The sequence below is a fragment of the Macrotis lagotis genome, chromosome 7 (genome assembly GCF_037893015.1).
Source record: "Macrotis lagotis isolate mMagLag1 chromosome 7, bilby.v1.9.chrom.fasta, whole genome shotgun sequence".
Taxonomy (NCBI): domain Eukaryota; kingdom Metazoa; phylum Chordata; class Mammalia; order Peramelemorphia; family Peramelidae; genus Macrotis; species Macrotis lagotis.
Window position 1 is genome coordinate 14,952,962 of NC_133664.1, and position 22,815 is coordinate 14,975,776.

General features: G+C 44.2%; 1 protein-coding gene across 8 annotated transcripts in view; it reads right to left on the reverse strand.

The window, feature by feature from the left end:
• OSBPL3 (oxysterol binding protein like 3) overlaps positions 1-22,815 on the reverse strand; it is a 139,910-nt gene that overhangs the window by 68,444 nt on the left and 48,651 nt on the right. For 7 of the 8 annotated variants that reach the window (XM_074195504.1, XM_074195502.1, XM_074195503.1 and 4 more), the window contains exons 2-5: positions 15,488-15,725; positions 1,062-1,181; positions 853-906; positions 536-649 (exon numbers count right to left, since the gene is read on the reverse strand). In XM_074195504.1, the coding sequence (XP_074051605.1) occupies positions 536-649; positions 853-906; positions 1,062-1,181; positions 15,488-15,580 (381 nt within the window). In that variant the 5' untranslated portion in view covers positions 15,581-15,725. Of the gene's footprint in view, positions 1-535; positions 650-852; positions 907-1,061; positions 1,182-15,487; positions 15,726-22,815 lie in introns of those variants that run through there. The other variant, XM_074195505.1, reaches the window with a different exon arrangement.

Consider the following 22,815-nt stretch of genomic DNA (forward strand, 5'->3'; position numbering starts at 1 on the left):
GAGTACAATGTAATTTAATGACATAACAATCCAACATAATATCATTTAATATAAATAACAACCAGCTTGGAGTACATATTAGTTACTTATAACTATTTCTTCCCTCCCTCCCTTCCTTCCTTTCTCCTTCCCTCCCTTCCTACCTTCCTTCTTCCATCTTCCCAATGTCTCCAAGTGTAGATGAGCACATAGGGTCTTAAGAGCTTTTCCTAGGGCACTCTCAGGTTAGGTGACTTACCCAAGACAACCCAGTTTGTGTCAGAGGTGGAACCTACACCTGGATCTTTCAGACTTGAAGGTCAGCTCTTTACCATGGTTCAGTCATACAGCACAATCAAGTCTGTAAAGCCCTTGTTCAACATTATCCCCTTTGGGGCCTCCCCACAACCCTGGGAGATGGGGACCATGGTTATTATCCCAAGTTCACCCATCGTGGGAGTGTCTGGGGGCCAGGACCAAGTCTAAGCCAATGGTAAGCATCACATATTGGTTATGACAGGCACCATGATGGAGTCCCTGAGGGAAGAGTACTTACCTTCAGATGATAGATGTGCTCCTCTGTATCAAGGTCGATGCATTTTGTGGACTTCTTGACGGACATCACAGAGAGCCCGACATCAATGGATCCATGGAGCTTCTCTCTCTCTATCTGGGCAGAATCACATCACACTGGAATGAATCCCATGGCCTGTGGGATAGGGTTTCCAACTCTCATCCCTTTAGGGCCTATCTCAAAAAGATGGGGCTACTACTTCCCACCCCTTTCAGCTCTTTACTTTTCAGGGAGGTGTGATTAACCAACCGGACAAACTTTCCAAGCCTGATGAAAACAGGTGGCCCTTTGGAACTTACATCGGCTAGGTTCTTGGCATACTTCAAGATCCCTTTCTCCAAGAAGAAAAATCTCTGTCGGAAGAAAAGCACATGTTGTTGAGGGTTCTAAGGAAAAGGAAACTAGTAGTATGGTTTTAAGGGAGCCCCTTCACCAATGGGGTCAGGCAGGGCCTGAGACCCTCACCCAAACTGACCAAGTGTAGGTGAGGTAAGCTTTGGATTCCTACCTTGTGCCAGCCCTTGAGTGGCCACTTCCTCTTCTTCAGTAGGAAGCCCTTCTGTACCTGGGGCTCCTGGGTGTAATTCATCTCACCACCACGGAGTCCTTCCACCACTTCCCAGCTGTCCTGCTCAAACAAGAGAATCCACACTCAAGGGTCACTTTTTCAAAAAGGATTCTGTCCCTAAATTAACTGCTTCTGGGTTGTAGTTTCAAGTGAGGCAGAGTTGCTCCCTTGCTATGATCTATTCAAAGTCAGCTCTTGACCCAAGCTTTTGAAAAAGACAAAAAAAAAAGGCTATGTCCTTCTTTCCTTAAGAAAGATGCAGACATCCCAGCAGCTCCCCAACTCAAGTCCCAGGTACTCCTCCTCTCTGAGCAGACTCTGGGTAGCTTCCTCCCTTCCAGTCCAAATTGTTCCCAGACTCTTCTCTAGTTCTCTCTTTTGTCTGCACCAAGAGAATGATGATTAAAGGAAACAAACTTTTGTTGCATTCTCCCCACCAGAACGTCTCACAGATTCTATTTTTGTTTGCCCTGACAAGTCTTCAGAGCATCACCATCCAGAGATCAAGGCAAATGGAAGCCAATGTCAGACTTTCTTGCATCAGAATAGACATCAGAAAGAGACTGGCACCTCAACATGAAGAGAGAAAAGGAGAGAAATGGGGGGGGGGGAGACAGAGAGAGGGAAAGGGGGGGAGAGAGATAAAGAAAAGAAAAAAGGGAAAGGGAGGGAGGAAGAGGGAAAAATGAGGAAAAGAGATAGAGGGGGAAAGGAGAAGGGGGGGGGTCCGAAGGATGGTTAGGCTTGAAGTCCTAAGATCATAAAAGATTCAAAGCTAGAAGGGACCACCAAGTTCATCTAGTCTGACCTCTTGATGTTTTCAGGTAGGAAGTCAAGGAGGTCCAGGCGTTTACTAGATTCCCCAGGTCCCTAGGGGCAGAACTGGGATTGCCCATTGGGTTTTCCTCTGAAGATAGCCCACTACTCATAGGCCATGCTTTCCCTCTCCTTTGAGCTTGGTCAACTTGTCTAAAGCACCGTCTCGCCTCTCCTATCCCAGGGCCCTAATATTTGACTCTGGCTTCCCCTTGGGACTCCCCCTCCTAACCCAGGGACATCACATCTGCCTCAGGTAGCACTTTACAAGCTTTCTCACAGAATAAAATTTCGGAGCTGGACAGGTCTTCTGCAGCCACCTATTCAAACCCATCCCCAAAAGGGAGGGAGAGGACAAAATCTGTCTGTCTTGTACCATTGAACGTATCTAGATGTCCTTGGTGAGGGAAGACGTGATCCATCACTAGTCTCTGGATGCATTTTGGAGATCCAAGAGAAAAGAGAAATCAACATTTGTTTGTGACACAAAGTTGTTCCAGAATTTTCTCCAAGTCTCTCTTTTAATACCTCTGATTATAACAGGCATCAAATAGAAGAGTCCATTACACAAACATTGTGCTAGAGATGATGAGGATACAAATTTTGGTGTCCATGGAGGTCCCAACAGTCAAAGATCCCAGAATGAATTTCTGTTTATGTTGATCATTTCTGAGAAAGTCAGTGTGCAGGGCTAAAGCAATACTTGGGGTCTGTCCAATTTGTTTGAGCCAAGACTTTTGGAAAATCAGATACACAAGAAATATAAATACTAAAGACACAAGAGAGAGAGAGTGAAAGAGAGTGGGGGGACGGGGGCGGGGGGAGAGAGACAGAGAAAGCGGGAGAGAGGGGGAGAAAGGGAGAGAGACAGAGACAGAGAGAGGGAAAGAGTTTTCAAGACAGTTGTTAAGCAAATACTCTTGATACAACCAAGCATTTTTTTTGTTTATTTAAGTCTCTCCCTTCAGAATTGCCAGTGATGCTGTTCATTTGTGTTTGACTCTTCATGACTCCATTTGGAGTTTTATTGGGAATGATGCCACCATTGGTTCACCATTCCCTTCTCCAGCTCATTTTTCAGCTGAGAAAACTGAGACAAACAGGGTGAAGTGACTTGTCCAGGGTCACATAGCTAGGAAGTGTCTAAAGTCACATTTGAACTCAGGTCTTCCTGACTTTGTGTGGCAACTAAGAGACTGAGACCAGAGCTAAGGGTGGGTAGGTTCCCTTTCCTATACAAAGAGGACTCACACGCCTTTCAGCTGCCCTAAGGGCAGCTAGGAGCCCAGGGAGAGAGTTCTGGGCCTGGATTCAGGAAGGCCTAAGTTCTAATTCAGTTTCAACAGTTACTAGCTCTGTGACCCCCTAGGTAAGTCAGTCAATGAGTTCACTTCAACTTCTTCAAGGATGGAGATGATAATTACAGAAGCTATCTCCCGGGGTTGTTGTGAAGATGACAGGAGAGCATATTGGGGAGCATACGTTAGGCACTTAATTAATGCTCACTCCCTTCCTCCTGCCCTCTCAACTCCACTATCATTGGAGCATCTTGCTCTACAGAGAGGGTACCCCAGCACTAAAGGGAAAGAGCACAAACCCAACCGAGCTGATGCCTGCCCTGTCCTGTCTCATCAGCAACCTTGGGTCATAGCTTGTCCAAGGGGGAAGGAAAGAAGAAGCCACTAAAGTCTCTCTGGGTGCTGCTGCTTCAGCCTCCCATCAGCAAGGAGACTGGTCTTGGCAACTGGTAGCTGGCGTCCAGCAGTCTGCTCTTAGAACAGTCTACAAAAGGGCCAAATATAGAATGTTCTTTGACGTGGGGAGAGAACCAGGCGTCTGTTCATGTTCCTGGGCTGGTGGAAGGTTGTTTTCAGAGAGCTGAGTCCCTGGATGGATAGGCATTTCACTCCAGGTGGCTCAGATGCTGAATCCACCAGGTTGGCCTGGACAGAGGGGACCGGCAAAGAAACCAACAAACAGATTTGGGCCTTTCTGGCCATCTTTTCCCACAGCTGGGCCCCCACCATAGGGGACATGGGGGCTGCTGTTTCCATATTTCAATAAACTCTTATCTAGCATGGCTGGGGACAGAGATGCTCTGGATAATAGCATTACCAAAGAAGCTGGTCCTGGGTTATCCACTTTAAAGAGTTAGTGTCTGGGAAAATGGACTTAATGCTAAAAATAAATAGAACTTAATTTCCAGAGTTTGAGTCTGGCTCTGACACTTTGGAGGTGACCTGGGGTGAGTTACTTAATAGTATGCTGCCTCAGTTTCCACTTCTGAAAAATTATACTTGTCCCACCTACCTAAAAAATGATTGCAGTGAGATGAACAACATTGAGATGATCAACTGTGATGGACACAGCTCCTCTCAGCAGTTCAGAGATCAAGGACAACCCTGAGAGACATGCGAGGGACAATGCCACCCCCATTCAGGGGGAAAAAAAATCATGAAATCTGAATACATACTAGGTTCATTTTTTAAACTTCTTTAATGCTTTTTCCTTCCTTTCCCATGGTTCTTTCTTTCCCTCTGGCTTTAATTCCTCTTTCACAACATGATTAATCTGTTAAATATAAACATGTAACTTTTACCAGAGGGGGGGAAGAGAAGGAAGGGTGATAGAAAAATGTGGAACTCATAAATTTGTAAATGGTTGAATGTTGAAAAACTACCATTGCATGTAACTAGAAAAATAAAATAAAATTTCAATTAAACGAAAACAAACTGGGGCAGCTAGATGGTACAGTGGACAGAGCACCAGAGTTCAAATCTGGTCTCAGACACATAATAATTGCCTAGCTGCATGACCTTAGGCAAGTCATTCTTAGCCCCTTTGCCTTAAATAAATGAGATTAAAAAAAAAAAGAAAGTATAGACATAAAAAAACAATATTATAGGCAAACTAGAAGATCAAGGAGTAGTTTCCCTGTCAGATCTATGGAAAGGGGAGCAGTTTATGACCAAGGAAGAGATGGAGAACTTCACTAAAAACCAACTAGATGGTTTTGACTACATTAAATTAAAAAGCTTTTGCATAGACAAAACCACTATAACCAAGATCAAAAGAAATGTAGTAAATTGGGAAACAATCTTTACAACTAATATTTCTGACAAAGGACTCATTTCTAAACTATACAGGGAAATGAGTCAAATTTTCAAAAAAAAAACCAAGCCATTCTCCAATTGACAAATAGTCAAAGAATATGCAAAGGCAATTTACAGATGAGGAGATCAAAACAATCCATATTCATATGAAAAATTGCTTCAAATCATTACTTATTAGAAAAATGCAAATTAAAGCATCTCTGAGGTACCACCTCACACCTCTCAGACTGGCCAATAGGACCAGAAAGGACAATGATCAATGTTGGAAGGGATGTGGGAAATCTGGGACACTAATACATTATTGGTGGAGCTGTTAACTCATCCAACCTTTCTGGAGAACAATTTGGAATTAGTCCCAAAGGGCAACAGAAATGTGCATAGCCTTTGATCCAGCAATACCACTACTGGGTCTATACCCTGAAGAGATGATGAAAAAGGGTAAAAACACCACTTGTACAAAAATATTCACAGAAGCCCTGTGTGGTGGTGGCAAAGAATTGGAAATCAAGTAAATGTCCTTCAATTAGGGAATGGTTTAGCAAACTGTGGTATATGTATGAGATGGAAAACTATTGTGCTATTAGAAACCAGGAGGGACTGGAATTCAGGGAAGCCTGGAAAGATCTGCATAGACTGATGCTGAGTGAGATAAGCAGAACCAGAAGAACATGGTCCACCCTAACAGCAACATGGGGGCAATGATCAACCTGAATGGATTTACTCATTCTGTCAGTGCAACAATCAGGTATAATTTGGGGGTATCTGCAATGGAGAATACCATCTGTGTCCAGAACTGTGGAGTTTGAACAAAGACCAAAGACTATTACCATCAAATTAGAAAAAAAAAGCATTATTTTATTATGTAATTTTGCTATCTCATACTTTATTTTTCCTTAAGGATATGATTTCTCTCTCATCACATTCAACTGAGATCAATGTATACCATGGAAACAATGTAAAGACTAATAGAATGCCTTCTTTGGGGGGGGGGGAAGCGAGATTAGGGGGAAATTGTAAAACTCAAAATAAAAAAAACCTTTCTAAAAAAAAAAAGAAAACGAACTGAGGGCTTCTCCCAAACAACTGAACCATAAATCATGAGGCTCCATTAATAATATTCAAAATAAAAGTGAATTTTCTCTTTACAAAAAGATTGCAGTGAGGAAGTGGATCTGGGGAGGATATGAGGTATGGCATTAAGAAGTCTAAAGTTCAAATCCAGTTAAGGACACTTATTGGCTGTATGACCTTGAACAAGTCAATCTCTGTGTGTCGCAATTTCTTCAATTATCAAAAAAAACCAAAACCCTTCCAGGCTGAGGTGAGGATCAAAGGAGACAATATTTGTAAAGCTTCTGATATAATGCCTATTACTAACAAAAGCTTATTCCCTTCTCTTCCATTCTCTCTTCCACCACACCACCAGGTCTCTGAATGGATTTTTCATATGAATATGGATTGTTTTGATCTCCTCATCTGTAACTGGCCTTTGCATAGCCTTTGATGTGTATTTTCTTGATTTTAATTTTGTGAAGATCAGCTGCGATCTGCATCAGTGAAGAGAATTCCCACACCACTGAAGTCACCAGTCCCTGCTCCTAACTAAGAGGGTCCAAAGGACCAGGCCTGGAACCCTAGATCTCAGACTTGACTTCCCTGGGCCTCAGATTGCTAATCTGTGAAATGAGTATATTGTCCTCCAAGTGAAGACAGTGCCTTGTGACTCCCCTCCCTCCTTCAGAGGCTACGGTCTCCCCTGCCTCCCCAAATCCCTTGTCTATATTTTGTATGAACTTATATTTGTACAGGCTCCTCCTCGGATTTCATTCATCCAGAATCATAGTATCTGAGAGTGAAATGGCATTTCAGGCAGCCATCCGGTAAGATTCAACCCTTAGGGTAAGTAGGAGGTGCCTGGGGTACTAAGTGGCAGAGTGACCCACCAGCCAGGATGAGGAGCCAACTCCCCCCATTCAATGGTAAGTTCCTTGAGGGCAGGGATTGTCTTTTACTCTTGAATCCCCAGAGCTTAGCACAAGGCCTACTGGCACAAGTTGTTTGTTTTTGTTTTTGTTTTTGTTCTTTAGGTTTTTGTAAGTCAAATGGTGTTAAGTGGCTGGTCCAAGGCCACACAGCTAGGTACTTATTAAGTGTCTGAGACCGGATTTGAACTCAGGTCCTCCTGACTCCAGGGCAGGTGCTTTATCCACTGAGCCACCTAGCCACCCCCACAAGTTGTTTTTTGTTCTTCACTTATATCAATTCTATCAGATTCTTTGTAACCCAATTTGGGAATTAAATTTGGGGTTTTCTTGGCAGATCCTACCAAGAAGAGGGGGGAGGGGAAGCCTGCCCTGCTCAGGGACATGAGGTGGTCATTTCCATGTTGCTTTTTGTGTGGATGTTTTACAGATGAAGTGAGGTGGGAAATTGAAATATGTACATGGACACACATGAACATGCCTAGGGACATCTCATCTACTCAAGAGTTCCTTCAGTGGCTCCTTGTTGTCTGGTTTTAGTTAGACTTTCACTGGTCTGGGGTTCAAAGTCCTTCCCGGTTTGGCATGACCCTGCTTTTCCAATCTTCCCATCACATACCAAAATGTTCTGGCCAAAGGAGACTGCTCCCTTGCGTGATGAGGTCCTGAGATTCATTTCCTTCTCCATAGGTGAACAGGCAAACAGGATGAAGTGACTTGCCTTGACACCACTAGGAAGTGTCTGAGTTCAAATTAGAAAATCAGGTCTTTCTAGCTCCAGGCCCAGTGGCCTATCCACTGTGCCACCTAGCTGCCCCTTATAGACAAGGATTATTACTGTCCCCATTTCATGGATGAATGGTTAAACTGACTTGGCCAGGCACATGCTATCAAGTGTCTGGGGTCGAATTTGAGTCTTACTGACTCCAGGCCAGTACTCTATCCACTAAGCTAATCCAACTCCAACTCTAACCTTAAATTCATCTGATACATAGTAGATGGCTAATAAATGTTCAGATCTTGGGCAAATGACTTGACCTCTCTGGAACTCAGTTTCCTCATCTATAAAAATCTCCATCCTGTGACCCTAATCTGATTTCCCCAGATCATTCTGAGGATCCAATGAGATAAGGTAAGTAAAGCACCCTTCAAAGGCTGCACAAATGTTATCATTGTCATCATTATTATTGCTGCTATTCTCTGGGTCTCAGTTTCTCTTCTGAAAAATGAAGGTAAAGATAAGATGACCCCTGACAATCCTTCTGGTTCTAGATCTTCAGGTCCTACATCCTCCGGTTCATCTTGCCTTGGATAATTTGCTTCCTTTCACTGGGGCTTAACTCTCACCATCTCTCAACACAGAGGAGAATGACATGTTCCCCTTGGTCCCTTCCCATCCAAAGCCTTATGAATTATTCAGTCGCAGAGGGGGTGCTACTCTGCATGGGTATGGAGTTTCCTCACCTGGAAGTTTCCCAGACTATGAATCTCAGGTCCCATCACCAGCCTCGTCATGCAGTCTCACCAGAACATGTGGTGCGTGATGGGAAGATTGGAAAAGCAGGGTCATGCCAAACCGGGAAGGACTTTGAATGCCCGACCAGGGAAACTCTTAACTAAAAACAGACACTAGGGATGTCCCCAGGCATGGTCACATGTACAAGCACATACTTCAATTCCCAATTCACTTCATTATCTCCAAAGACATTCCACAAGGCAGAAGCCATACAGAAGTGACCTCCTCATGTCCCTGAGCAGGGCAGCCTTCCCTTGCCCTCCTCCCATTTCCTTTTCCTCTGACCCAAAGATCAATGGCACCAGCAGGCAGCACCTGCTATAGAAGCTGCAGCGATTAGAGGAATCCACGCCGCCAGGTGTGACGTCAGTGGCCAGGCTCTCCTAATCAATGACCAGGAGAAGTCACTTGTTTCCTGGCCTAGGATTCCTCATTTGCAAAAAGAAGGAATTAGATAAGATGACCTCTGAAGCTGTTTCCAGTTCTCAACCCCCCAACCAGAAGAAATATAAACAACCAACAGCTCAGGATCTCAGAGCGAGTGGGTGAGATGACAGGGGTCCAAGAGGCAGGCACTTGAGGTCGGTGCCAGGAATGATATGAGTAAAGGTTCAGGGGTGGGAATATGCATGTCTGCATCAGTTCAGCTAGAGGGAAGAAGAGCTTGTGCAGGAGAATGAGAACAAAAGCTGAAAAGGATGAGGCGGCATTGTCCTTCTTCCCAGGGTCTTCCCAGAACTCTCTGACTCCCTTTGAGCTTGCCCTGCCATCTGCTCCTAGCCACAAATTCTAATGGAATCAGGTGGGGCAGCAGCATGCCCTTCCCTGCCAGTGGCCAGCACATCCAAAGGCTCTAAACAAGAAGCCAGCAAAAATTCCCAAGTCGATAATCCAGGTGCCAGTGAGTGTCTGGGGAGGCAAGGAGCCCACACCAGAAACCCTGCCCGCCACCTCCTCCCCACAACCACAGATGAATCCATCTCTGCATGTGCCAATCCAGGCTTAAGCCCTCATTGCCTTAGGTCTGGTGGCTCTCCACTGCCTCACTCGACTCATGCCTAGGGATTCCTGCCAAGGAGCATAACTTTGATTCCTGGAAACATTCTAGACCAGATGATTAAAGAGATGGTTAGTGAGCATGGCAAAAGCTAAGTAGTCTTTACCAAAGAGCCAGCACGGTTTCATTAAGAATGGGTCAAGTCAGGTCAATTCCAATTTCTAACTTTCTAACTCTGACCTCAAAAACAGCTAAGCTCCCTATTTCACAGAAGGCTGGCCTGGAATCTAGAAGACTCAACTCCCTGAGTTCAAATCTGGCCTTGGACCTTTACTCACTGTGTGACCCCGGATAAATCACGTCACCTTGTCTGCCTCAGTTTCCTTACCTGTAAAATGAGCTGGAGAAGGAAATAGCAAACGACTCCAGCATCTCTGCCAAGAAAACCCCCAAATGGGGTCATAGAGAGTTGGACTGAACAACAACCAAACCTCCCAGACTAGTTGCTGAGGATCCAATGAGCTACAACAGAACGGTTAGCTAGCAACCTCCTCTCTCCGGAACACCTCTGACCCTCTCTCTGGCCTACTGCAACAGTGAACTTCTCCACTAATGAGCATTTCACAGAGCATGCCTCAGGGTGAACACCTCCATAGCAAGCTCTGATTTGAACGCTGGATAATTCTTTTTCATTTCAAAGGAAAATAATACCATCTGCCAGGAACAAGTTCATTTGCACAGAAAGGAGAAAGGTTTACTGTGAATTCTGTTTTCTGGTCAGATGACACACCTAGTTCTTCTAGGGTTAAGCTTCATGTGCTGGATCCTCTATGGGGGGTGGTGATGGGGAAAATGGGGGAGAGGGTCCCAAGAAAAGGAAAAGGTGTATTTGGTTGATAGGGAAGACAAGTGGATTAAGACAGGGGAGGCTTCCGTTTGAGTCCCAGAACTCAGATACTGTGTGATGTTGGACATACCACTTCCCCTCTGACTCAGTTTCCTCTTTTAAAAAAAACATTTTCAAAATTTTAGGCAATGGGGTTAAGTGACTTGCCCAAGGTCACACAGCTAGGCAATTATGTGTCTGAGGCTGGATTTGAACTCAGGTCCTCCTGACTCCAGGGTCAATGCTCTATCCACTATGCCACCTAGCTGTCCACTCAGTTTCCTCTTATGTAAAGGGAGGATGCTAGCCTTCCCATTACTTGTCTCACAGGGGTATAGCAGAGAAACTATTCCAGAGTGTGTCCTAAGTACTTCCTACATGGCCTAGGTTGTTTTGGGACAATTATAAATATTAGGAAATCCCTCCTGACATTTGAGCTGAAATCTGCTTCCCCATCACTTCTGGCCATGAAAGCAAAGATCCACAAAGAAAAAGACACTAAATAGATATTTAAAGGCCACAGACCTTTTAAAACATCAACCCCCCAATGAGACCACTGGTTCCCTTGTCCCCTTGATCATTTTTCTCTCTCACTGGTCACATCTGGATAGCTCTGGGCCTGGGCTCCAGCCAGCTGTGGTTACTGGTGAGCAGCCTGGACTAGTGGATCAGGAAAAGGAACTTTGGGTCCCTAGAGGACTAAGGCGGCTTCTGCCATTCACCTGCATACGTGATGACCTTGGGGAGCCTCTTACACCAGCCCTGCTGGTTGTCTCTGATAATCCTAGACAAGGTGGTCTATTTGGTCACTGAGGCCCTGAATGACCAGTTCCTCTTGGATTCCTTATTATTTCTGCAGGATTCAACAACTCAGATTTAGAATGAGACAAGAAGGAAAAAAGAATGCTAGAGGTTCAGCTTTCTTTCTCCTGACTCTTCTCCCCACCCCAGTCCTATTTGCCTATCCAAGGTCTTATCTTTAGGAAGAAAGATATTCATCTTTAATTTGAAGTCCTGAGCCGGGCTCCAAGAAAACCATTACAGAATGAGTCATCTTTATTTAGCCTCCTGTTTCTTGGAGAGTTCTAGGAAGGAGGGCTCCAGAGACACCAAAAAGATAAGCAAAACCTAGAATGACTCACTAGTCACTGATTTTTTTTTTAGAAGCATTTTTCCTACCCACTGTGGGGCTCAAGGTTTGCAACTAAAGAAAAAACTGGGCAGATCCTAAAAATTCTATCTTATATCTGGCCAGGGTTTCTGCTTTTCCATGGACATCCATGCCTGCAGGAAACCCTCCTGTTCAAGGGACAAACCCACTACTCAATTCCTAAGCACTCATTTTGGTCTGAGTGCCAATGCCAGCCCTGCCCCTCATCCTCCCTGCCAGCTCAGCCCTGGACCCCCCAGTTTTGTTTTCCACTTCAGCATCATCAGGTTTTCCACCCCTGGGAATGACTGCTACTCGGAAGCTGTTCTTGCCTTTTTCTCCTCTTCCTCCAACTGGTGACATCTTTCTTGAACCTCTACTGAGGGAAGTCCACACCAGCCATGCTCACCTCCCTGGGCTGCCACCCTGTCCAACCTATTTCCAGAGCTTTCTATAGGTTGTCTTACCCCCATTAGAATATAAACTCCTTGAAGGCATGGAAGTCTGCACAGTGATTTGTGATAAGGGCTTTATCCATCTATCTTTCTACCTCTTTGTGCTACCTTAAGAAATAAATAAGAAACATTTACAGAGCACCTACTTGGGGCTATGAAAATGAGAAATAAATCAAACCCTATTTGGAAGATCCAATGGTAGAGACAAGTAGGTTATGTTATATGTTGTGTTGTGTTGTGCTATATTAGTGTTACAATTTGTTATGTTACATTATGTTTTACTATGATCTGAACTGTGGGCCCATGGGCCAACCCCTAAAGCCTTACCCTCTGGGTGGAAGTTGGCAGAACTGGCCCCCCTCTGTCCTGGGCCTTGAGAAGCCAGGGTCTGCCTCATAGCAGGACAAGGTATAATAGGAGAGATTTAGTCACAGATGTCAGTAAAATGTCAAGGAAGTAATTAGCTAATTAGTCGCCTTCAAACTGGCAGCTGGAAGCTTCCAACATGGGCTTGGCGAGGCAGACCTCCCAAGACATTCTCAGTCCTGAAAGAGTTATCTGGGAGCAGATGCCAGCAGTCTCAGGAATCACTAAAACCCCATAAAGCTCCCCGTGCTCCGGAACAACACAGGAGACTAAAAATAACTACTCAGACTAGGATATGAGTGGAATTGGCAAAAGCCACCAACAGGGTCTTTGTGTTTGTTGTTATTAAAATTGGGTTCCTTTCAGAAGGGGATTTCCTAAGAGGAAAAATGTTTCCTTTGACCATACACACAATATGTCTGAAAACTGGATTGGCCTCAAAGAAATCCCCAGCTCTCTGATCACCCAGAGCTAGGTGGAGAAGAGGTATGAGAACTGACCAACTCCCCTGGCCAAGGCAATCTAGCTGCCCTAGAACCTCTCCACTGTCAGGTGCTGAAGGGCTCCTGTGCCCTCCTCCCTCCCCTGGCAAACTCTCAGGAGAGAGAAGCTCCAGTCTTTAAGGAGAGGGAGATGTCCACCAGGAGATGGGACACCCAGGGAGTAAAAGCTTCCTCAGAAGAGGTTTTTTGTTGGTTTTTGGTTTTTGGGGTTTTTTTGGTTTCTAAACTGAGTTCAGTTTGTTCTCTTAAAACATTATCTCCTATGGGGTGGCTAGGTGGCGCAGTGGATAAAGCACCGGCCCTGGAGTCAGGAGGACCTGGATTCAAATTCAGTCTCAGACACTTAATAATCACCTAGCTGTGTGGCCTTGGGCAAGCCACTTAACTCCATTTGCCTTGCAAAAACCCCAACCCATTATCTCCCCCTTTTAGAATTTAAGTTCCTTGAGGGCAGGGATTATCTTCTTTTAGCATATGAATCTCAAGTGCTGAGTGGAAAGCCCAGCTCACAGTAAAAGTCTAATTAATGCTATTTCATTTATTTATACATAGATCTGCAGGGAGAGGAGATCTCAGAGGCAGAGTCCAACACCTCCACTTATATACAGAGCAGATAAAAGATAACCCAGAAGGCACATGGGTAGAAGGGGCCATGTGAACTGAGTCTTTTCCACAAGGAGGAGGGGAGAACAGAGTCCTGGGGCTCACCAGAGAAAAGACATGGAGATGATTTTGTGAATGAAGCTGGTTGAGCTTTTTTTTGGGGGGGGGGGTGTTTTTGCCAGACAGCTAAAAATTCGCATTTTCAAATAATCCATCAATCATTCTTGCATATATTATTATCAATAGCAAGGATACACCTGCCTAATTTTGTGAGGTTCTGTCTCAGAAGCTTCCCTATTTATGGTAAATTTGGGGGAGAAGGAATTTCAAGTTGTATTTCTCTTCTTATCAAGAAGACAAAGAAAAGGTTTATTTTGCACTAACCAAACAACATGGCTCCTCTCTCACTAACCTGGATTCCGCTGCAGTTATTCGGTATAATAACTGTAAAAACTGGTATTTCCAAGGCACTCAAAAGCTTGCTAACTGCTTTATACACATCATTTGAAGCTCAAACTAACCCCACAATTATGCCCATTGATGGCTAAGGAAATCAGAGAGGTTAAGGGACTTGCCTGAGGTCATCAGCTAATAAGGAATGGGAGAAGGATTCAAACCTAGGTCATGCTGATTCTGAAACCAGCACTAGATCACACTGGGTGATCCCTGAAAGCAGGAGGGGTAGGGTGGGGGAGCAGCTTGGAGTTTTGTCAGTGCACCCCTCCTTCTCTTGTTGTGCTTCATCATTTCTGCAACAAAATTCTTTGCCTCAAAAAAATCACCACCACCACCAACAACAAACCCAAAGCAGGGTGACCCATTGTTCTGCCCTACACAGAAGGGATGGAGCAAGAAATCAGAAAGCAACTCCGCTCACTGATGGCTGAGGGAAGCAGACATTCTCTCTAGCCTAGCCTGAAAACGGCCCTTTCTATCTGAAGAGCAGAGATGGAGCCCGGGGTCTCTGGTACTAGAAGCAACTTGTGGTTTGGGCCCCTGTGGAAGGAGCAACCCTTTCATTTACAGAGAAGGAAATGGAGATCCAGTGGCAAAGGGGAAAGGAGAAGTCTCAGGAGAAAAGGCCATGGTAAGGAGAAAGAAGTAAAGGGGGGAGGGAGGTAAGTGAAGGTGATGGGGAGATAAGAAGGCAATGGAAGGGAAAAGAGGTATTAAGGATAGACAGGGAAAGAAGGAGATGGGAGAAGAAGGTGAAAGCACAGGAAGAAGTGAATGATAATTATGGGGAAAGCTGTGGTACAGGAAAGATCATGAATGGGGAATAGTCTATTGGGAAAAAGAAGAGAAGGAGATGGTGAAGGAACAGAGCTGGTAGGAAAGGAGAGATGGGGGACAAAGAAGAGGAAGAGGACAAAGCAGTGGTAGTATTGGAGAGCAGGAAGAAGAGGGGAATAGGGAACCAGAGGAGGTGATAATAGTAGTTGAGCTGCCAGTTGATGAGCAAAACATCCTGGAAGCAACCTTCTCCCTACTTCCTTCTTTAGTTAAAAGGGAAAGCACAGTGATGAAAATTAATTCAATTAATTGCAATACACACTCCCAAGCCAGAAGCTGCAGGCTGGAACCCACCAGGAAGGAAAGGGGGAATGCTCAGTAGCAACTGGCAGTGCCCTGGAAGGCTGGTACTAGTTCTCTGGACACTGGAGTCTGTTATCCTCCCCTCTCATTGCTTATGTTTTGTCCCCCAAGAGCAAAGAGACATGAAAGGAACTGAGATGCAAATTCCAACACCAGCTTGAAACTATTTAAGACCTTGCAAAGAAGCCCTGGGGGAGGAGGCCGCATTGCCCAAAAAGGAGGTTTGTAGATTATTGGGGAATTTAATCTGTCCTCAACTGATTCAAAGTTGACTGAAAGGAGCAGAGTCCAACATGGAGAACTGGATTTTCCAGCTATGTGCATCCTCAGCAGCCCAAGGAAGGTAGAGAGTGATGGGGGCAGGGCCAGGGTGAATGATTTACCTGTCGACTCCCCTGCTTGGAAGAGCAGCTGCTGGTGCTCCGAGAAGGAGAAACCAACTTCTGGGGCAGTCCCAGGCCCTTTTCATCACTCATGATGAAGCAGTCACTGGATCTCCAAGTGATCTTGATGGTAGAGGCCAACTCCAGAGTCTAGAGATGGAAAAGCACCAAACAGGGAGAGAAGTCCCTTATCACCCAGGGCATTTTAGTGGCATGGTCTGGGTCCGAGAGAAGTCTCCTGAAATAAAAAGAAAAGCAACATGGATCAGACTCATACTCATTCCCAATAGTCAATAAGTAATAAGCCTTTATTAGGGCCTCTTAGGACAGGTGCCAAGCTCAAGAGATACAACAAGAAGCAAAAGACAGTCACTCTCTTCAGGGAGTTTACAATCTAATGTATTAATCAAAAGTTAGCCAGATATCTTGAAGCCGACCCATCTGCCACACTCTGTCCTCTTAGACTGGATCCACGGAGGCTGCTACAACTCATTCCTCATGGTTGGTTGGTTGGTTGGTTGGTTGGTTGCTGTCCTTTGGTATTGAAGAAGACCAAAATGTCATAGTCTTGTTAGGAATTGGGGGGGGGGGGCAGGGAGGAAAAGAGGAAGGAAGGGAGGGAAGGAGAGAGGAATTTATTAAGAGGATTTATTTTCCACTTACTACAGGAGACTGGCTTTTCACACAAGTCACCACTGCCCTGTCCCCTCATTGCCTAGGGATACCAGTTTCTTGAGCAGGGAGGGAGATAAGGTCAGATAGGTACTTTAGGAGGATTATTTTGGCAGTGGTATGAAGATGAATCTGAGAAGGGAGAGGCTAGAATCTGAGTCCAATGAAGAAAGCACTGCATCAAACCACAGAGGTTGAGGAGCAAGAGCTCTGGGGAGGCCACAACCAAAGAAAGTCATGCACTTATTTTTTGAGAACAGGATCCTTCTCTTAAGTTATTCAGGATATAGCCACTGAAATCCAAAACAAAAAGTAGAGGTTGTCACAGAAAGTTAGTCCGACCTCAATCAGTGACAGGATCAAATGACTGATATTTGTACAAGTAGTTTTTTGGTTTGAAGATAAAGTGACTTGTCCAAGTTCACACAGCTAGTATGTATCAAGTGTCTGAGGCTGACTTGAACTCAGGTCCCCCTGATTCCCAAGTCAGTGCTCTATATACTTCATCACCTAGCTGCCCCATGAATGATATTTATAAAATACTTTGCATAATAGTTAGGGAATAATAGATACAATATAAATACTGGTGATGATGATGATGATGTCAGGCTAACCTTTTCTGTTAAAGGAGTATTATAATGGTAAAATACTCTAGTTTTCATTTACTTGGACTTTTAGCAAAGCATCTAACAAAAAGATTTCATGAAATTCTTATAAACAAGATCAAGAGATAGGGCCAGATGATAATAGAACTGGTACATTTAAAACAAGTTAAAACATCCAGATACCAAGTAATCAATCATTAATGGTTCAGTATCTCCAGGGCAGTACCTCAGCTATCTGGCCCTATGTTAGTGACTTAGAGGCGTGGGTAGCCCATAGCTTACAAATATGGAGATGACACAATGGTGGTTTAGCATACTGCTGGAAAAGATCTTGGACAAGCTAGACTTCTGGGCTGAATCTCCTAAGGCAGAATTTAATAATAAATGTAAAATTTCACAGTTGAATTTTTAAAAATCAGTTTTCTAAGTCAAGGCCATCCAACCTGGGTGGTCTCCAAGGTCTATTCCAGCTTCAATTCAGTTCAACACACCTATCTATGTGCCTAGGGAATATAAAGACAAAAAGAGAATCATTCCAGGTCTCAAAGAACTTCCATTCTATTAGGAGAAGTAAATACAAAGTATAGATAGAATGCAATTTCAATAGAAAATGCGTAAGAATAAAGGAAGGAGAAGAGGGGAGGAAATCCAGAAAGTCCTACTGGAGGAGGTGGCCCTTACATTGGGCTTTGAAGGAAGCTGGGCATCCGGCAGTGGGATCCATAATGAAATTCACAGATGAATGAACCTCTCTGATAACCCACTCAAAGATGCTAATTGGAGAAGGACTGTACAAATTAGAAACCATCAGGTGGCTGGGGCTCAATTACCTCTTTTGAAGAGGCAGATTGCTCCCAAACTGTAGAACTAAATTGCCTCTCAAGCTGCTGGTCTGTGTATGAGTAAATATTCTCAGTCCTTCCACGTCTCTTGTCAATTCAGAGTTCTTAAAATGAGAAGATTAAAACTATAAATAGTACAGAGAGGATGCAGAGCAACTGAAAAATCTCTGTAATTAAAATGAATACACCTGCAGTGTCGCTGAAATAGATTTTCAACTTAGTGCAATACAAACACACAAACACACATACACACAAATCTAAATATCGATCATTCGATCACAGTGGATGGGGTGGAAGTAGAAAGAACGCAGTCAGATTGTGATCAAATTAAAAATAACTAAGAGCTAAGAGAGAAGAAACCATCTGCCCCTAACTGCCCCTCCCCTCCATTCTCCACAAGGTTGGGGGTCTGTAGGTCTAGATCACTCCATACAATGTTGGAATTTTTTTCCCTGTCTGTTGATTAGTTTTGCTGATTTTTTTCTTATCCTTCCTTTTTTATTTTTGAAAAAAAAATCTTGGTTTTAAGGAATGGCTCTCTTGGAGAAGAGGGGGAAAGGACCTAGGGAAAAAATCTAGATGATATAAAAAGAAAAGACATTGTTAGGAAAAAAATCCATTTTTAAAAAAATATAAATGACCCCATGGGGAGGTTGAGGGGGACTGTAGAGAGACACAAAAGGGGCTTGTTTAATAGCAGGGCTGCCTGCTGCTGTTGGAGGAAATGAGATGGGAAAACCAACAAGAAACCCAAATGATGAAATAACGTGGGCAGGTGCTACCATGGTAACCAGATTTGGTTTGGACATTAAAGGTTCCCATTTTCACTTAGGGTACCCAGGATCTGACTGAGGAAAGGAAGAGGTCAGTGAGAGATGAGGAGGGATAAAAAAGGAGAAGACAGGAAAGCTGGGGGTGATGAAGTGAGACTTGGGTCACTTCTGAATATGCAGTAGAAGTGTGAGATTGTAGAGAGGGTATTTGATTTGGAGACAGGAAGATCTAGGTTCAGCACTTCACCTTTCTGAGACTTTGTTTTCCTCATCTGCGGAATACAGACAATAAAACCCTCAGTACTCAATCATTCCAGCATATAATTTGGAATTATATTTTGAGACTAAAATTTCCTAGTTCTTTTGACCCAGAGATCCTATTATGAAATACATATCCCAAGGAGGTCAAAGATGAAAAAGAAAGGTACCATATGGGCCAAAATATTTATAGCAGTATTTCTTGTGATAATGAGATTAATGATCATAGGCTGGGGAATTGTAGATGAATGTAATAGAATGCCACTTTGTTATAAGAAATCACAGAAATTCTCAGGAAGACTTCTATGAACTGATGCAGAGGGAAGTCAGCAGAGCCAAGAAAACAACATACATAGTGACTATAATAATGTAAAGCAGGGAGAAAAATATTCAGAAACAAAATGCTATCTAATTATAATGCTCAAAGCTAGCCTGGGCAAGAGTTGAAAAAATGAGATCTCTACCTGGGGTGGGGGGGAGTGGGGGAAGGGGGCCACATGGCGTGGAAGACAGAGTACGGGGTGGGGGGTGGTAATGCTGAATAGTTCTTGGGGGCAGTCCATGTGTTGATTAATTTTGCTGAACAGTTTTTCCCCCACCCATCACAGGATGGCCATTGAGAAGGCAGTTCTGGCTCCCGGCAAAGATAGGTGGTAGGTACAATCAAGAAGGAGTGCCTGGGCTACAGACAGAAATTTTGGCCAATGAATAAAGAATATATTACTTTGGAAGACCTCCTGTGGTGAAAAGAAAAGATCAAACACATAATTTAGTGATGACCTTGATACAAGAGGACGGGATAGGAAATGTGGCTGAGTAGTCAGTAGGGGGGAGGGTTGGCTCAGGTCATCTTCCTCCTCCACATCTTTGAGTTGAAATCAGGTTATAACACACATCAAGGGAAGCCTTGGGAGACAACAGAAATCCCTGCCTGCAGACAGAACATTCCTCTTTTTCATCCTTCCATCCCCAACAAATAGCCTTCCATGAGACCTGTCTTTCATCTCTGCCCTTTAGCACAATGAGAACTTCCCACGCACCAGAGTAGTTTTACTTTTGGGTGTCCAGTCACTCCCTGGGTAACAGGACTCCCTCTGTGTTGTGGTGGGAAGAGACCAGATTCACCAGACATATATAGGTATTTAATAGATGTTGACTGATGGGCATTCAGCCTCATGAGCTCACTACCTGTGGGGCTCTGGGCAACTCCCTTCAGCTCTCTGGCCTCCAATTTCCCATTGTTGGAGAAAAAACTCTCTGAGTTCCCTGAAGATCTAAATCTAAGATCTAAGATCATGGGAATCAGTGGGTCCAGTGGATAAACAGTTACTAGGCCTCAGTTTTCTCATCTGTACAAGGAGGGAACTGGACTTCTGATAAAACGTGTCTATAAAGGCATCATGATTGATGTTTATATAGCATTTTAAGGATCACAGAGTACTTTCCCTAACTTGTCTCACTTAAGCCTCAGAGCAGCTGACACTGAGATACAGTGGAGATCAGAAAAGGGAGTCTAGGCATGACTTCACCCCATTTTGCAGATGAGGGAATCAAGGCTCAGGATGGAAAAGTGACAGAGTTGAGAAATTGCCATGGGCAGGATTAGAACCCAGGTCTCTTTTTTTTTAGGGTTTTTTTTTGCAAGGCAAATGGGGTTAAGTGACTTGCCCAAGGCCACACAGTTGGGTAATTATTAAGTGTCTGAGACTGGATTTGAACCCAAGTATTCCTGACTTCAGGGCCAGTGCTCTATCCACTATACCACCTAGCTGCCCCAGAACCCAGGACTCTTTACCTGCAAGTCCAGGACTTTGTCAATCAGAATCCATGAGGTTCCATTGTCTGTCTTTTTCTTTAAATGTGATTTCTCATCATGACCTACTCCAATAAGTGGATTAATATTAATTAGCAAGCTTGTCCCTGAAACCAGCTCAGAGGTCTCCAATCATTGGCTTCTTTTCTGGGTTTTGCTCTCAAAGCAGCCTTGCTTCTAAACTTGGGCTGGAACTCACATGCAGACCAGATGGTCTCTTTATTTTTCTGGCTAATCTGCAATTTCCTAGGAAGCCTGATTACTATCTTTTATTATGAAATAATAATTCTTTATTTTAAGGGATTTTCATTTGGGGATGTGTAGGGTTTTTTTTTTTTAAACAGAAAAGATTCTCTAGGTCTTAGATCATCTCCCTCGGTGGAAAAACAGAACTACAAGTAGTTCTGCCCTGAGCTAGGAGCTAAACCACCACATTCTCACAGGATCTAAATGAAGGATTTCTGTTTTTCTTCATGGGAATCCCAAGAGACTTGAATCTGGTCTGGAATTTCTGGAAAAGGATTCTTCTCAAGTCTTCTAGACTACTCTTTACTCTGGGATTTGCCAAGCAACCACCGCTGCCTTCAGGATCAAAGTTAGAAGGTAGAAGGAACCTCCAGGCAGTTGCAGACTCCCCACCAAGGTAGCCCATTCCATTACAGGCCGACCAGTTTTCTTTCCCTCTTTGGAAACTTAAACATATTTCTACTTCCACTGCAGAAGTTTCTCCTAATTTATCATGATTCCTCAAAGGTGAAAATAACTGACATCTCTATTGTAACAGCTTTTCATGCTTTTTTTCCCATATTTTCCTCACAATTACATCAGCAGACAAGCACCAGAGTTGTTAATTCTCCAATTCACAGATGAGGAAACTGAGGTTAAGCTGGTAGCTTAGGGTCAGATTCCACACGGTGTAGATGCTATCCTGGACTGATGCCATGTCTAGCTGCAGTTAGAGGTTCACTCAGTCCTTTGTGATAAAATTCATCAGCAGGCTTATGAGGTGAGCTCCTTGGGGGCAGCCCACTGGGGGTTCCCATGCCCTCTCCTTCCTGAACCCACTGGTTTTGGGAGGGGGACACAAGCGGGTCCTGGGCTTGGCACATTACAGAAGGATCACGAAGGGACCGGATCAGTAGCAGCTTCTTGCTTTAGGAACTGAACACAGGTCTGTGGCCAACAGCTGACATCAAATACCCATTCAGAACAGGAAGCGACTGCATGTGTAAGGAGAAGTCAACCCAGCCAAGAACTGAAAATACCTGCCCGGGGCTAGAAGCTGGCCAGCTCACTTAACTGATGGCCCTGAATGGGGCTGCATCACCCAGAGACTCCAAACAAGATGAGTCAGGGAGCCAGGTTTCACCCTGTCGCTGGACACCCCCAGGGTTGTCTCATGAACTGTCAGGAGGTTTGAAAGAATGTAAACATGGTGTCATCATCCTATGACACAGGAAAAGTGACTGAAGTGGTCGAGTGGCAAAAGTATCATCCGGACAATCAGGGAGATCTGGGTTCAAGTCTTGCTTCTTCTGGGTGATCAGGGCTCTAGGGAATTCTCAAAGGCTGCTGCACTGGTGAAGGGAATTTTCCCCTCCAGAAGCTCCCTAGCTCAATACACTCAGGTCCAGCAGTGGTCCCTAAGAACAATTAAAGAAATGGATTTTCTTCCTTTTGTCTCAGCAGAGGGGGGAGAGCAAGTCAACTGTCCTGGGGACCATCAGACCCCTTCACCCAGGTTCTTGTTTTTGCTAAATGGCTTTTCTTTGTTACAATGAAGGTCACAGTGGAGGGGTGGGAGGAAAAGGGCAGGGACCTTCACCTTCACGAACCCTGAAGTAGAAACCAAAGGCATCAACAACACTTGTTTTTAATATTCTCAGATGGAAGGTGGTTGGAAAGTTGACCTCAGAATCTAGAAGTCCCACTTCTAGCACCACCAGGCTGTGGAAGCCTGGACAAGGCTCTGAGGAACCAGGAAACGCCAAGCCCGGAATCTGCAAATTTCCCTGTTGCATTGGGAGAGGGAATTTTTTTCAAATGATATAAAAAAAATTTTGATACTAAAAAACTCAACTGTTCTTTATTGTTCCATCCTTTGTTCTCCATGAAAACCCCTGATATCATGATAGTTTGACTTGTAGGGGACCTGGATTCAAATGAGACCAAATCTTGCAGTCATTAGCCTTACTTTCTCCTCCAGAGCCATCAGAATCCAGTGGCAGGACAAAAGGCAAGAGGACTGGAATGGCCTGGGATGCAGAGGGTGACCTTGGCCTCTCTAAAGGAAGGTCTTTGAAACCACCACCACCCCACCAGTTACACAAGTTTTACATAATTCAAAAGCATTCTTTTAATCATA